Source organism: Macrobrachium nipponense, chromosome 44 (genome assembly GCF_015104395.2).
Source record: "Macrobrachium nipponense isolate FS-2020 chromosome 44, ASM1510439v2, whole genome shotgun sequence".
Classification (NCBI taxonomy): Eukaryota; Metazoa; Arthropoda; class Malacostraca; order Decapoda; family Palaemonidae; genus Macrobrachium; species Macrobrachium nipponense.
The window spans coordinates 45,677,410-45,693,754 of NC_087221.1; the positions used below are offsets into that span (position 1 = coordinate 45,677,410).

The window sequence follows — 16,345 nt, forward strand, 5'->3', positions numbered from 1 at the left end:
ATTTACTGGAACTTCAATAAATAAAAAGATATGAGATTAGTCGTAGCCGCGAAAACTGGGGATGAGGAAGTGGAACAAACCGACACAAAGATAAATCGATAAGCAAAAGGATATATATATAGACGAGAAAACAAAGGATCAAGGATAAGTATGCATAAATGAATGGAGAGATAAGTGAAGAAACTGGTGAATTCTTGTTAAATGTCAGGTACAAAGACTTCTCCCTGGATGCTGGCGAGGGTTGTAAACAGCTTCTTCTCCTTCTATTTCATTAAGGAGATAATTTGTCATATTATGGTTTTGATTGGGGAAATATGCAGGCCTCTCTCTCTCTCTCTCTCTCTCTCTCTCTCTCTCTCTCTCTCTCTCTTCTACACAAATGCTTACATGTATAAGTTTTCGCAGAGGCGCTCGCCCACTCTTCACATTAACTTTAACCTTTCCTAAAAAAATTTACATATATACACACACACCATCTCTCTCTCTCTCTCTCTGTATATATATATATATATGTGTGTGTGTGTGTGTGTGTGAGTGTGTGCATGTAAGTAGTCAAATCATTATATAAGTTCACTGTCATTGTAATTTTCTTGACGTCACACTTATGAAGTTGCTCCTACCTAACTCTCCAGACGACCAGCGCCTCGCAACAACTGTCCTCTATTGATTTTACCTGAATTTTACGAACAGATTAGAAGCCAACGGACCTTATTTTCTACAGTCGCCTTCATTCTAAATTAAGAAACGTCCCAGATGCATGTCGGGGCATAAACGGCGAGGAAGCTTAGTACCTCCATAATCCTCGAAACGCGACGGGCGTCGGCGATCAAGCATAAATTGTGCGATGCTTAAAAAAAACATCCTGGGAGTTCCTCTTAACCGGGACCCAACAGACTTACTGCTGTAGAGAACGTTCCCCGCAGACCGGAGACGTCCGGGAGGCCTCATCTGATCTCGCTGTCCGCTAAGTAAAGACCGTCACTGTCTAATTTCTCTAGGAGAGGAACGTCCAGCGAGAATAGGAATGGCCCTCTTTAGCGACGGCCCTTCCCTTGAACACCCCCAGCCCCCCCCCCCACCACCACCCGTCACTTCAACCTCGACTTAAAAAAAAAAAAATTAAAAAAGCTTTCCGCCCGCTTTTAATAATCAGCGTGAGACGCGCTATCAGCGTCAAGATCTGGCTGGCTGGTTCGAGGATAACGCCTTCGTGCAGGTCTTCACGTCGGCTGGTTCTTTCATCTCCCTTTTTATTTACTTTAGCGAACGCAAGTTTATACAGATTGTTTGTGCGATTCTCATTATCAGCTTGTTTTCATTGTGGTGCAATATAGGAATCGTACTATAGTAGATTCACATCAGGCCAGTCCCTTACGACGCTCCTGATTGGCTGTTGCTAAGCCAGTCATGAAGCTGGAAACTCTCAGTCTCTCGAGAGAGAGTTCATAGAGGCAGGATGTATGTTCCACCTCTCCTGGGGGATGCTTTTGAAAAGACGTATCCCTCAGGAGAAGTGGAACATACTACAACCTGCCTACGTGAAGTATTTAGGATGACTGAGAGTTTCCAACTCCGTGATTGGCTTAGCAACAGCCAATCAGGAGCGTCGTTAGGGACTGGCCTAGACATCAAATGCACGGCTGATGTGAATCTACTATAGGTAAAAGTGGCTTGTCAATGATCTACCCACTGATCTACCAGCAAAGGAGCGCCTTCTGATATCATTCCCAAACTTAAAAATTGAAATTGATTTGGGCTAGTCAGCTATCTACCAGCGAAGAAGCTTCACCAGACGTCTCAGCCATTACCAGAGTGATCACTGACGTCGCTGGTAGATACAGAATGATCGCCCACGAAGGAAATATCTCGAAGGCTGATGGGGAAAATGACAAACCGCTCGCTACCTCCTCCTCCTCCTCCTCCTCCTCCTCACCTGTTAATGGTACGACGTGTTGCGACGTTCGCAAAGCCTACGTACGGACGGACCGTCTCGCATCTCACGGCCGCGTCGCAATGCTTCAGGGAGATAACGGGTAGAAGAGTGACGTCCCCAGCATCCCATTCTTTATCTCCGGGACTCGGACGAGACTTATCACACGCTACGGAGGGACTTTATGGTTAGTGGCTTCCTCTTCTTCTTCTTCTTCTGCTGTCCGTCCGTCAAGTCTCTCCCCTATCGAAAGAAACTTGTCTCTCGAGAATCAAGATCGTATTCATGAGGCTTTTGCTTAAGCTGGGTCGTAAACAAGTCGTCCCCGGCCTGTTTTATCTGGATTAATAAGAGAGTAAATACTTCGCGCCGCCAGATTCTACCCGGCGATAATGTAATAACTCAGTGATTAACAGAAATCTGATTAGCATTCATCATGATCACTATATAAAAGAATTTTATTTTCGTTTTATAAAACAAGCTCGCTTGCGTACGCACCCACCCACCCCCCCACCCATCCCCCCTCTCACCCACACGCGGAGAATAAGCCGGTTACGAGGAAATAAAACTATAAATTGGGATTGGACCAGGAAATACCCTCGTAAAATGGGGTATTTGCAAATATGGTGCCATGATCCAATTTTCGGGAGAGGGGTGGGTCTGTCATTATGGGTTGAGGGGAGGGGAGGAGGTTGGGGGTGGGGGTGGGGGCAGGAGGGGGTCGGGGGGGAGGGTGATCTCCCAATCTACAAAAATGAATGGGGCGATTGTTCCCTACACGAACCGCGTCACCTTACCCGCTGGGTTCTCGTTAATTACCGAAAAACGCAAAGGAAAGTATGGGTCCTGGTATGGGGGGTGGCTCCCCTACAGAACGGAGTGTTCACCATTTCGATACGGTGCGTTAAGTGGGGCCCGAGAGAGCCGAACTTTCGTCACCTTCCTTACAGCGAATATTTTCATCCAGTTATCAGCAACTGGGTGAGATGACCAGGGAGTATTATAGCCAGTTATGAAGGAGCTAAGGCCTTACAGCCATATAGGAATGTGACTGCATATTCAACTCTATGTCAGCTTGCAACTGCTCTATTTCTGTTTATGTTTATATGTATATATGCGTGTTGATAATGCTTGCTGTGACGGTATTGCTATTAATCGATTGCTTCAACATAAAAAGACACACACACATACACACACACACACACACACACACACACACACACATATATATATATATATATATATACTATATATATATATAGATAGATAGAATGTATATATATATATATATTTATATATATATATATTATATATATATATATATATATATAATATGTATGTATATATGTATGTGTATACATATATCCATTTACATATATATATATATATATATATATATCATATATATTTTTTTTTTTTTTTTTTTTTTATATGTGTGTGTGTATAAATCCACTCGCCCTCTCTATGCCTAAAAAAATAATAAAGTGCACTTGGTTTATATGTTAACAAATCGTTAATGCTTGACAACCTTCAATATTGCCACTTCGAGACCTAATTGTATCACTCTTATCGTACAATAACATTCTTCTCGCAATCATTAATATTATAGACCTTATCAAACACTGAAGATTCTTCTATTAAATAAATACACATTTACGACCCACGTTTATTTTCAGGTCAGTCCGCCAATGCCAGCGTCTCCGACTACAAACTTTTGCAAGATTTAACACACATTTATGTTCGCGTGTGTCATTATCAGCTGAGGTCCGCGAGTTATCGTGTAGTAAACAACGAGGGCCATTATAATCAAAATGGTCTGGAATCCTGAACGGCAGGGCGTTGGTCGAGTTCTCTAGCTAAGTAAACAATCGAACGGAGGGCTTATAATTACATACTATTTGATAATAAAAGCGCGTGAGGGAGATTGCCTCTACCTGATAAAAAGGGGGTGAATTGTCCGTGTACATATTCAGAGGGTAGAGCTCTGAAGGGCAAATTCTCCGCCCGTCAGATTTTAGTAGTTGCAGATTATAACAACAACCATGGATTATAAAAAGCGTTTTGTTGGCTTTTGTGCGGTTGTGAGATCAGCTACTTTACTACTCTTTATTGTTCGTGCAAACATTAATATATAATTTTTACGATAATACATACATAGATTTTAGTAGTTGCAGATTATAACAACCATGGATTATAAAGCGTGTTTGTTGTGGGCTTTCGTGTGGTTGTGAGATCAGCTACTTTACTACTCTTTATTGTTCGTGCAAACATTAATATATAATTTTACGATAATACATAGTGTGCAAGGATTTGAGTGTCTGCTCTCAAAGCTGCGAGGCATCGATGTTTTTCTGCAGTGTGGAACATAAGCATTTTTTTTTTCTTGAAGAGTTTCAGTTTTCATAAAATCCTATTTTTCCGGTTTTGAGCTTCCTATGGGGATTCATTTGTTCCATATATTGGTTCTGGAGGTTTACTTCAGGCCTGCTACTCCCTTTCACACATGATACTCATGAAGAGAGAGAGATTGAGAGCCATCTTACTAACATCATGGAAAAGGAGAGAACACAGGCAAGCATAAGACGCCCGGACATAAAAAACAGCCTGAGAAATTCAGAATCGTTATCATTAAAATTTGTTTAAATTTCAAATAAGATTTTAATGTTACCAAAATGAATATAAATTCAATCATTTTGTCTAAATACAGAACAGAATTAGCTAGAAATGCCACAGCACATTCTACAGAACAGAATTAGCTAGAAATGTCACAGCACATTCTAATCACTTGGTTGTTAGAAGTTTGACGGATGGAAACTAAAATCCTTTAGATATTGAAAACTTGAAACGGGCGTCATCAGAATTTGAGAGTTTGGTTTGCATTGGAACAGTAAAAAAAAAAAAAAAAGAAAAAAAAATTACGAATTTCAAGTAGCGAGCGGTAATGTTAAACCACTTTTTTGAGGTATGAAAGTACAGCAGGTTTTAAATAATTCATAGCATAGTAATCTAAGAGTGGAGGAGGTTTAATAATTATTACAAGAGAGCAGGGATTACTTTTTTTTTAAAGAAAAAGGAGGTATTGGGTTTAATTATAATTCGGCAGAGATCAAATGAGCTACAAGAATGCGGTGAGATGAGATTATAGAGACTATAATATATATATATATATATATATATATATATATATATATATATATATATATATATATATATATATATATATATATATATATGTGTGTGTGTGTGTGTGTGTGTGTGTGTGTGTTATATATATACATCGAACTACAAATGTCCTAAAATCTAATTCGCTCTACCTCGGTTAACATATGGAAATACATTAATTCCGAGGTAGAGCGAATTAGATATTAAAGGACATTTGTAGCTCGATGTATGTATATGAATCACGGTAAGTGATATTACACACACACACACAAACACACACATATATATTATATATATATATATATATATATATAATTATATTATATATATCACTGAATTTACACACACACGCACACACAAAAACACAGTCCCCATTTTCCCACCGTCATCATCTCTCTCTCTCTCTCGTCTCTCTCTCTCTCTCTCTCTCTCTCTCTCTCTCTCTCTATATATATATATATATATATATATATATATATATATATATATATATATATATATATATATATATATATATATTTTTTTCACCTTTTCTTCCTCGCTGCCTCCTGCCCTTTATATACACATCTTCAATCTCTCACTCTGTCCCGAGATCCCCAAGCGAGGGCGGCCGAAGAAGGTAAACACGATTATAATTTACTCTTTCCCCTCCCCTGCATAAACCACCCATCATTAAATTGGAAACTGGAAATCTATTACAAGCCGCTGATTCCAGCGCCCCGCCGTTTAACGAGTTCCTCCTACGCCCGGAGAGAGCATGCGCGAAGGGGGGAAACATTTCCTTATAGACCTTTTTGGAAGCCTCCGACGATGATAAAATATATGACCTTGATTTAATGAGCTATAATTCTGCTGCTGAATATCCATTAAGCTTATAATGTATAGAAAGGATTCTCAGTTTTTTCCTTTTTTTTTTTTTTTTTTTTTTTTTTGAGGTAAGCACGTCTTCTTTCTCCTCTTTTCGACCCGTTTGCTGTTTAATCGGGTATTAAAGGTAGCTCGTTACGGCGATGCCTTTGGAGTATTTTTTTTTCTTTTTTAATCATTTATATATTATTACGAGATATTTTCAGAGGGTAAGTCTTATCAAAACATGCCTATGGAACGCAGACCACGAGCATTGATTGGTTGATAGGGGAGGTCAGTGCATCGCTTAATAAGATCTCTCTCTCTCTCTCTCTCTCTCTCTCTCTCTCTCTCTCTCTCACCTTAAGTGGAATGAACATTGTTGAACGTATCAAGTATTTTACCGTTAATATCAATATTTTGACTTCGTCCCTCTCAGTTGCTTGAAAATTGTTATGACACAGAAATGATATACGGGTATAATCTGAAGATTATATATATATGTATATGTGTACACATATGTATAAATATACATACATACATATATATGTATATGTATTGTGACGGCTTTATGGCCAAGGTTTAGAGAATATAAAGTTCTTCCATAGGTCACATAAAATAAGAAAGGTTTAAATTTAAAACAGAACAAAAATTTGGCCCTTTAATTTTAATAATGAAACAAGTTTACATAATTACGTTAATACCTCTTACCGCATAAAACAAGAAACACTCAAACAATCCTGCACCGCACAAATAAAATAAATAAACCTTATTAACTAAATTTTAAATATACGTTACGTTACCAGCTTCACAAAGGTTCACTCAAAATTTATATAACAGAACATTAATACATTACAAAAACTGAAGAATAAGAAGACAGCTACTCCAATAGGACACTTATCACAGTAGAGGACCAGGTGAGACTAACTATGCAGGAAATGGGTGGTCCGAAGAAAACTAAAAGAAGGCGGGGAAAACCAAAAGCACTCTGAAAACGGGAAAACTAAAAATATAACTAGGGATCTTAAAAAACAGTACAGGAATGAACTGTACATTTCCACAAAATGAAAATCATAGCTATACAAAATTAAGATTCAATCTGGCAGATGGGTGACACCATCCCCCTTAGAGGACGAGCCCAACAGAGTGGCTCGTAGAAAAGAGGCCAATAAGGCGAAGACGGACGATACTGTAGACTGTAAAGGGGGGGTGGTATCATGTTAAGGAGGCAGTCGCGATAAGGCATCTGCCATGATGTTCTCTGTTCCTCTGATGTGGCGGATCTGCAGAGGGAACTTCTGCAGATAGATGGACCAGCGTAGTAGACGTTGGTTGTGGGACTTCATCTTATCGAGGAAGGTCAAGGGGTTGTGGTCGGGTGAAGACTAGTACCTCAGCAGCACCTAGTAAGTAGCATTCATATTTTTGCAGGGCGAGTACCAAACTAAGTGCTTCCTTCTCAATGGTGCTGTAGGACTTTTGGTGATGCTTGAACTTAGTGGAGGTGTAGCTGACTGGGTGAAGTATACCGTCTGACTCTTGGAGTAGCACCCCTCCAGCTCCTGCATCACTAGCATTCTGTCTTGCTAGACCATGCCGGAGAAGATATTCGACTTCCTCCTTCATTTTGTTCTTTATCTCAGGACCCACACGATAGGACTGCTGACGAATGGGTGTTGTACCAGGAACCAGCTCGATGTCATGTAGCAGCAAATCACTTTTCCTGGGAAAATCATTAGTGTTGAATGGCTAGAGATTACATTCTTTAAGTCTTGCGACTGCCCAGGAGAGAGGTGGCTCAAGAACAGATCCAGGTTATTTAGAACCTCGTATTGGTTTGTGGCATGGAGGAAGCAATAAGGTCTTCCAATGAATTTCCTCTCCTGGTGTCTACTTAAAATTAAGATTAACAACAGTCTCACTAGAACCATTTCCAGTTTCCTAGAGTGATATGCCTTTAGTAAATTAACTTTAATGATATGAGTGGGTTTTCTACGATCTGGAGTTTTGATAATGTAGGTATTATTGTTTACATTTTTTATGATTGGATAGGGCCCACAAAACTTAGCTTTAAGAGGGGAACCAGGGACAGGAAGGTAGGCTAACACAAGTCATTAGGTTTAAATTTTCTACTTTACAAGCTTTATCATAGTTTCTCTTCATTAAGATCTGTGATCCCTTAATTTCTCCCCAGCAATTTTCCTAACCTGCGTTAATGTGCTTTTAAGTTATCATATATTGTTGAATGGTTTGGCTAGACTCAGAAGGAGTGTTCAACCATTCCTCTTTAATTACAGAAAGGTCCTCTAACTGACCTCCCAAACAACATCTCGTAGGGTGAAAAACCAAGGGACTCATGGGGAACTTCCTGATAGCAAATAGAAGAAAATCAATGCCCTCATCCCACTCAAGTTTTTCAACACAAAATTTCCTAAGCATACTCTTGAAAGTTTGGTGCCAACGCTCGAGGGCACCCTGAGACTCTGGGTGATAGGCAGCAGACAAGGTTTGTTTGATATTTAGTTCTTTAAGTACCTGGACAAAAAGGTCACTGGTGAAATTTGAACCTCGATCACTTTGTATTTCCTTTGGGATACCGAAATTCGTGAAAACTTTAAGTAAAGAATTAGCAATGTTCTTAGCAGAAATGTTACGAAGAGGGATGGCAATAGGGTATCGGGTCGTAGGACATATTATAGTGAGCAAGTATTGATTACCTTTCTTGGTTTTTGGTATAAAGGACCAACGTTATCTATAAATTATCTTACTAAAAGGTTGTTCATCAGGGACTAAGATCTGTTGTAAAGGTGCCTTGGGTATTACCTGGTTAGGTTTTCCTGATATCTGACATACATGACAAGTGCGAACAAATTTTGCTACATCCTTTTTCATATTGGGCCAAAAGAAACAATTCAAAATCTTACAATAGGTCTTATGAATTCCTAAATGTCCTCCATAGGCATCATGAGCTATTTCCATTACAGAATTCCTAACAGAAAGAGGTAGCACAATTTGTCGCTTTTCACTCCAGGTGTCTTCACTAGATCTCTTAAGGGGTACGGTAAAACCTCATTAACAAATCAGATTCCAAAGTAAAAACAGTGGGGATTTGTTAATCTCATTCTAGAAACCGCTTTGTCATGAAGCTTACTTAAAGTGTTATCGTGCTTCTGAGCTTCAATAAGGTTATCTCGACTCATAACATTTCGTGCTTCGAAATTTACAGAAGTGACTTTAGATTCATCCGAACTAGATTTCTGGCTACGAGTGACAACACAAGAAGGATTTACAGAGCAATCGGGATCAGGTTCAAGGTTTTGACCTACAGGTTTTTCCATTACAATGACATTGGGAACTACCAGACGTCCTGCAGGTCATTAGCCAATATAAAGTTACACCTTTTACTGGAAATTCAATATCTCTTATGCCTACCAGCACGTTACCCTTCTTTATAGGACAATCAAGAAGAACATTAGCAAGGGGAACTTTAGATATTTGTGAAAGGTCTTTCACGAGAAACATGTTCATTAGTTAAGTTAGCTTCAATATTTGGGAGAGCACTCTCAAAAGTAAGCTTTGCGATGCACCTGTGTCACGAAGTATCCTGACTTTACTATACTTATCCCCATCAGAGTTCAAAGATACAGTTCCATCAAAAGTAAAATCATCAATAGATATTTACAGGCTTTTTCAGAATGGATATGGGAAAACAGGCTTAATCTGACCATCTGTTTTACCTTTAACGTTAAGAAAAGGGTTAAATGGGAAAATTCCGAAAAGGCAAGAAGTTTACATTTAGGATCTGGACAGTTTTTAATTGTGTGACCCTCCTTCTTACAATAACTACAACGTACATTAGACGCTTTGCCGTATCAGTCAGAGTTTCAGAGTTTTTAACAATGGAGATGGTTTTACATTCTGGTCGGTTTCTCTTACTGTTGCCAAATTTATGTATTAAAGAGTAAGTGTCTGCTAGAGTAAGTGCCTTTAACAAGTCTTTTTCTTCCCTATCCTCTAAATACATCATAATGTTCAAAGGAAGCTTTCGTTTAAACTCTTCAAGTACAATCAAATTCTCTAATTCAGCAAAAGTACTTACTGCAGCAGATTTTACCCATTTCCTAAACTCCCTTAATTTCTCTGAAGCGAATTCTACATAGGTTTGAGTTGTGAACTTCGTTTTGTTACGAAAGGTCTGACGATATCCCTCGACAGAGATTGAAAAAGCATCCAAAATTGCTTGTTTAACATTCTGGAAATCTGTAGTATTTTCGAGATGTCTACAAACTTTCGCAGCTTTCCCAGTTAATTTCGGCCTTAATAGCCAAACCCACTGATCGCGTGGCCAATCCAAATGCAAGGCAATCTCTTCAAAAGTCTTAAAATAATCTTCAGGGTCATAATCTGTGAATGTGGGAACCAACTTAATGTTTTTTGCTAAATCAAAGGGTTTCTCCCGAGCTTCCAAAACCGAAATTTCATGTTCCTTATTCTCTCTAGAAAGCTTTGCTTTTTCTTGTTCAAATTTAAGTGCTAACGACGCTTCATAGTCTAGTTTTTCTTTCTCTCTCTCTAAAGCTAACTGAAGTCTAGCTTTCTCCATCTCGAATTCTAATTTAAGTCTCGACATTTGTCTCTCAGATTCTAACCTTTTCTCTTCTGCTTGTCTCTCCGATTCCAATTTCTGTGCCGCTAGTTTCTCGCGTTCAAGGGAAATGCGCTCATATTCTAACTGCTGCTCGTGGGCTAGTACTGATGGTTCACGAGTTATATACTGTCTAGCTTCATTGCCTAGTTTACCCACACGCATATAATCCTCAAGAATCTGATTGCGAATTTCATTCTTCCGCATGCTACTCCTAGTTGCAATTGATAAATGACTAGCTAACTCGAGAAGCTCTAGTTTCTTAGCATTTTGGATACTAGCTAACTCAGCAGAGGGATCCGCAGCAAACTTCTGAACGGTAAATTGAGCCATGGTTAAAGTTAAAGAAAACTTCCTTTAGTAAACAATTGAATTCCTGTTTTACAATTATAATAGACTAACACGTTCCTGCTGCCATTCAAGTAAATGCATTACAAACCACAATACAAAATTATCATGTTAGCGAGTTTATAGTTTCCCGACAAAATTACACGACAAGCATTACAAGTAATAAGATTATTTTAGGGTTTAGGGTAATGGGACAGTCCCGATTCGAAAGCAAAAGGTAACAAAGAACAAGAGGGAGTGAAAATTTTTACATTCCCGATTCAAGCTGATATGGAGGAACTAAGGAAATAACCCGTTGGTCCTAAACAAGCGTTATTTACTCCAAACAAATTGAATGACAACTTACAAACTTTGTACGTCGGCGCAGAGAAAAAAATAAAGTAAATAAAGGTTTAAACGATTCCTCACCTATCGTCTAAACTACGCGATCCTGGTATTGTCCAACCCAGGGGAAATGACTGCACAAGTCGTAGTTGTAATTATAAAAGGACAAAATATGGATAAGAGCTTCCGGATAGCTCTCGTGAGTCTCCATGAGTCGTTGACTCTGTGAGGGCGAAAATGAAAATATACTACTGCGTTAGCATTACCCAAAAGAGCAGAACCGTCTATAAACAATAATACGGAAAAAGGTTTCACAGCGCGCACATATATATCATTACCCCTAATAACAGGTATTCAGAATGTTTACAATAAATCTTGAGTGAAACTAAAAATATTGAACACGATTTGCGGCGACAATTGTCTAACTGAATGAATCCCCAATACGGTAAACAAAATATCTCCCGGACAGGCCCCCAATTTATGTGACGGCTTTATGGCCAAGGTTAAGAGAATATAAAGTTCTTCCATAGGTCACATAAAATAAGAAAGGTTTAATTTCAAAACAGAACAAAAATTAGCACTTTAATATTTAATAATGAAACAAGTTTACAGTAATTAACGTTAATACCTCTTACCGCATCAAACAAGAAACACTCAAACAATCCTGCACCGCACAAATAACAAAATAAATAAACCTTATTAACTAAATTTTAAATATACGTTACGTTACCAGCTTCACAAAGGTTCACTCAAAATTTATATAACAGAACATTAATACATTACAAAAACTGAAGAATAAGAAGACAGCTACTCCAATAGGACACTTATCACAGTAGAGGACCAGGTGAGACTAACTATGCAGGAAATGGGTGGTCCGAAGAAAACTAAAAGAAGGCGGGGAAAACCAAAAGCACTCTGAAAACGGGAAAACTAAAAATATAACTAGGGATCTTAAAAACAGGTACAGGTATGAACTGTACATTTCCACAAAAATGAAAATCATAGCTATACAAAATTAAGATTTCAATCTGGCAGATGGGTGACAGTATACACACATAAGTAGGAGTGTATGTTTGTGCACGTGTTTAATTTATGAAGACTAGCTTGTTAGGTTACTATTCTGTTATAAGCTTCATAAAGGCGAGTTCCCCTCGGCCACTGTCTTATCTACTTATTAATCGGAGAATCTTCTTATCTCGAGAAGGAGAAGAATTCGAACCTTCTTTCTTTTTAGAAGACGCATTTCCACCCCCTTCAGATCTTCTTCTTTTTTTTATTTCTCCTTTTCCTTCAAGTCAGTCATCCTTAATTTCGAGCGTCTCAGAGACAGGGACAATATCAGACCTCAAATCCCACATCGGTCGCTAATTGATTTACTATTAAAAAAAATCTCGTTATCTCGAGATAAGGACCATGAGATGTGGGTATCATGAATCAATAGGAAATTAAAAGCTTTGTCCGGGCGCACGTATGTCCGAGAGCCTCCCAAAAATAGAAAGAAAAAATAAAACTATCACCGATATTGTATTCAGATAGTGGCTCCACTATATATTCACTTTATGACGAGTCCAAGCATAAAGAAGTCAATATCTTCTAGCCAGTGTCAACGTTATCTCTATCCACTACTGGTAGCTGGCTGGGTATCGGTCCTCTCTTGATTAAATCTTGGCCTGGGTTCGACATTCTCGATTATGTTGTGCGTAGGTTCCTTTTCCTGGTTTGCACAGGTGTCGAGGAATATTGGAATACGTTGTACGTGCGTTTGTAAGTACGTTCCCTTTCCTAGTTTTCATTGGTGTCTATAAATTAAGAAGAATTTTAGGAATGCCACCGTATCGTATTCTCATGCCGTACGAATTTTTATTTTATCCATTTTGAAAGATCTCTTACATTTCTCTGCTGGCAAATTCGTTTCCGACAGCAAGGCTTTTTCTAAGTTCGCCTTTTACGACATTAAATTTGCTTTTCAGTTGATTTTTATTTTAAATGCTTTTATTCATCCATCTGATGTGTCTTATTTTCCCTTCTTCCCTCTTTGGTCAATATATATTATTGTTTTAGCCCTATTCATCCTTCAGTATCCTTCACCATTCATTTGTACCCTACGAATATTTATTACATTGTATTTGTTTCTGTCTCCTCTGTCTTTGATTTTCAAAACGCTTTCGTCCTTGAGGTCTCTTTTATTTTCCCATCCTCCCTCTTTGGTCAATACGTATCATTCTTTTAGTCCTATTCATCCTTTCGTACCCTTCATCCCTCATCTGTACCCTACGAATCTCTTTAGCATCCTACATCCCGAGAGACGTCTCGTTATCTCTCGTAATCTGCGAGGATTTCCCTCGTTCACTGAGATATTCATCTCATGGACGAACTCCAAGTTGCAATAATTCTTTTTCGCCTAAAAAGATCAGCTCATATATAGCGAGGTTTAAGGAAGGAGGCGAAGTGGAAATAAATGAGAAAAGAATGCGCATGCCTTAGTTCCTTGGTATGGTTTTATTGAAATATTGCTTTGTACTGTAGGATTTAGCCTAGAGGAGTTATTTTGGTACTTATGTCATTCGCTGGTTAGCTTTTTGTCATAGACGTGTTTGTTTTGTTTTTCATAATATACGAAGGTAGGTATAGGATACACATACTGTAATATATGCACGCAAATACATACAGGCTCACACGTGTGTGTGTGTGTGTGTGTGTGTCTGTGTGTGTGTAACAGAACACTCTATTCTAATCAGTCTTTGCCATAAGTCTCTCTTCATCATGAACAATTTTCATTAATCTAAATTTGTTTTCCTTTTTTTACACGACATCTCTTTTAATTCTATTAAAGTAAAATTATCCATTAGTTATCCTTTTTGACTGTTCAGTATAAAATTTATCATTTACTTTTTGTATAAGGCCTTTTTCTGTGTAAATAAAGCAAGGATGCATGATTTTATATATATATATTTATTTAAATTAATATCTTATTTTTTTATTATTATTATATATTATATATATATATATGTATTCTATATTAAAATTAATATATATATTATATTATATTGTATATATAGATATATATATCATATATATATAAGGAACAGGACAGCGAGAAGACTGGGGGTTATTTCTTCTTTTTAATTAAACGAACGTTTCGGAATCCTTTCCCATCTTCAGGGCTATAAATCGAACTGATTTTTACAATATTAAAAGGTATGCTAAAATAAGCTAATTATTATAAGAAATCTAGTTTTGTAATATAACAGTCATTAAGCTAAAAGAAAAATAAAGACTGCAAAGCGACTTTAAGCTAAAAGAAAATTAAAACACTACATAAGTCAGTGAAATAACAGACCAAAAAGAAAGGCAAAAAACACAAAAAATATTATTGTACGTATGTGTGTGTATACCAACAAATTGAAAACCCCGAAACAAATTTATTGGGGCACACCAAACACACACACACACACACACACACACACACACACAGGCACACACTCGCACGCAAACTCCCATCAATTTCGAATACAGTCCGTATCACGGAAATTGTAGGTTTGGTGGCCGTCTCACCTATCTATTATGAAGTTGCTATCTGTAATATCCATCATTGGTTTACGTTCCTGCGTCTTGCTTATCGTTCGGTTTGCTTTGGTCGTTATCTTGTATCATCATCGTCATCATCATCCTCTTCATTTTGAATTTCGTACGCTCTATATCGTTTTTTTTTTTTCGGGTTTTGGAGAGGTAGGGGTTGTGTGGGGAGAATGCTTGATTGGCTGGGAAGGGGGGGAGGATGGTGGCAGGGTTTGTCTGTCCGATCTACAAATACTCCTTATCTCTCGTCGAGTGGATTGGCTTGTTCGGGTCTACGTCAGATGTTTGTTTTTCCCTGTTTGTTTTCGATGTTTGTGTTAGACGTTATGAGGGCAGTGTTTGTTTCTGTTATCGTCTAGTGGGTGTCTCTCCATTATGGAATTTATCGTTCGTTGTTTATATAATAAACAAATAATCGACATACTCCTTGGCGCTTGAAAGCACTATCCTGCAAGCATTTCCTTAATAATGACTTGTCATCGTGAGTTCTTGCATTTACGTGAATACATTTTATGTTTATAATAATAATAATAATAATAATAATATAATAATGAATAATAATAATAATAATAATAATAATAATGATATTTCTATCTTTATTATACTGTACTATTCCTACTACTACCAGAAATTGTTTTATTCTAGTGTTATATTGAAGAATTTCAATTTTTACCATTCTTCTTATGAATACGAACCTTATTCATCATTGCAACATGATCTGTGGGGTGTGTGGTTAGAGCCCAAAAAGTATAGGAGAAAGCTAGTCATAAGACAGACATCCAATACTTGTCGATTTACCAGTATACGTAATTCTGTTTCCATTCGCTCTGTCGATTTACCAATTCGTCATTCTTTCTCCTGTTCGCTTTTGTAACCGATATCATCTCTCGCATGAAACCATTAACCCACAATGGACAGCTGTTAAGATCGATCTAATACTTCGATCATTTTTTTTTTTTTCGACACGACGCATTACTGTCGACGGAGTCCCTTCTCCCCCGGAATGAATCTATCAGCTCAAGACCTTTGATGACCGCTTCTGGGCGTATATGATCACGGGCCCTTGAATCGGTAATGGTACCCCGTGAAATATATAACATACATTACGGTGATTTTATCGCGACCTTTCTTCTACTTTACATTTCCGAAGAGCATCCATCAGGGTCGTCACGCATTACCGGTATCGAAAGTCTCCTCCATGACAAATGGAGTTGCCGAGGGTCATTTTTCTTTGTTCTGTTTCAATCACGACTTCGTTTCGATAACTTGCAAAAATCAACTATGAATTCTCGGAGTTTGAGGACGTACTGTTAATTCAAAGGAGATCGAGTGAGAGATTCATGTAAACTGATTTCGACTTAACTGGACATGCTCCAGTGGAATTCAGGACCTGTACTTGAGATCGAGTATCAAAATCATCCCATCTTCACCGTGATAGCTGGTTGTCAAGTGTGTAACAACGTGACTATTTTACAAATGAATAAGTAAATTACAATTTACTCTTTAATTTT

At 38.0% G+C, this 16,345-nt stretch overlaps 1 protein-coding gene across 1 annotated transcript; it reads right to left on the reverse strand.

Moving 5' to 3' along the window:
• Positions 1–7,032: 7,032 nt before the first annotated feature.
• Positions 7,033–12,095, reverse strand: LOC135203981 (uncharacterized). Its single transcript, XM_064233905.1, has 6 exons — positions 12,039–12,095; positions 9,875–11,478; positions 9,163–9,305; positions 8,346–8,473; positions 7,331–7,661; positions 7,033–7,134 (listed from the first exon to the last, which is right to left on the reverse strand). Exons 2-6 carry the CDS (start codon positions 10,914–10,916, stop codon positions 7,033–7,035), a joined length of 1,746 nt encoding a protein of 581 aa, XP_064089975.1. The 5' UTR covers positions 10,917–11,478; positions 12,039–12,095.
• Between the last annotated feature and the right edge of the window lie 4,250 nt (positions 12,096–16,345).

Coding starts and splice junctions, on each gene's coding strand:
- LOC135203981 (XM_064233905.1), bottom strand. CDS start 10,916: ATGGCTCAATTTACCGTTCAGAAGTTTGCTGCGGATCCCTCTGCTGAG. Junction 9,306..9,874: donor AATACATAAATTTGGCAACA/GTAAGAGAAACC, acceptor AATGACCTGCAG/GACGTCTGGTAGTTCCCAAT. Junction 7,135..7,330: donor ACTTACTAGGTGCTGCTGAG/GTACTAGTCTTC, acceptor CCCCCTTTACAG/TCTACAGTATCGTCCGTCTT.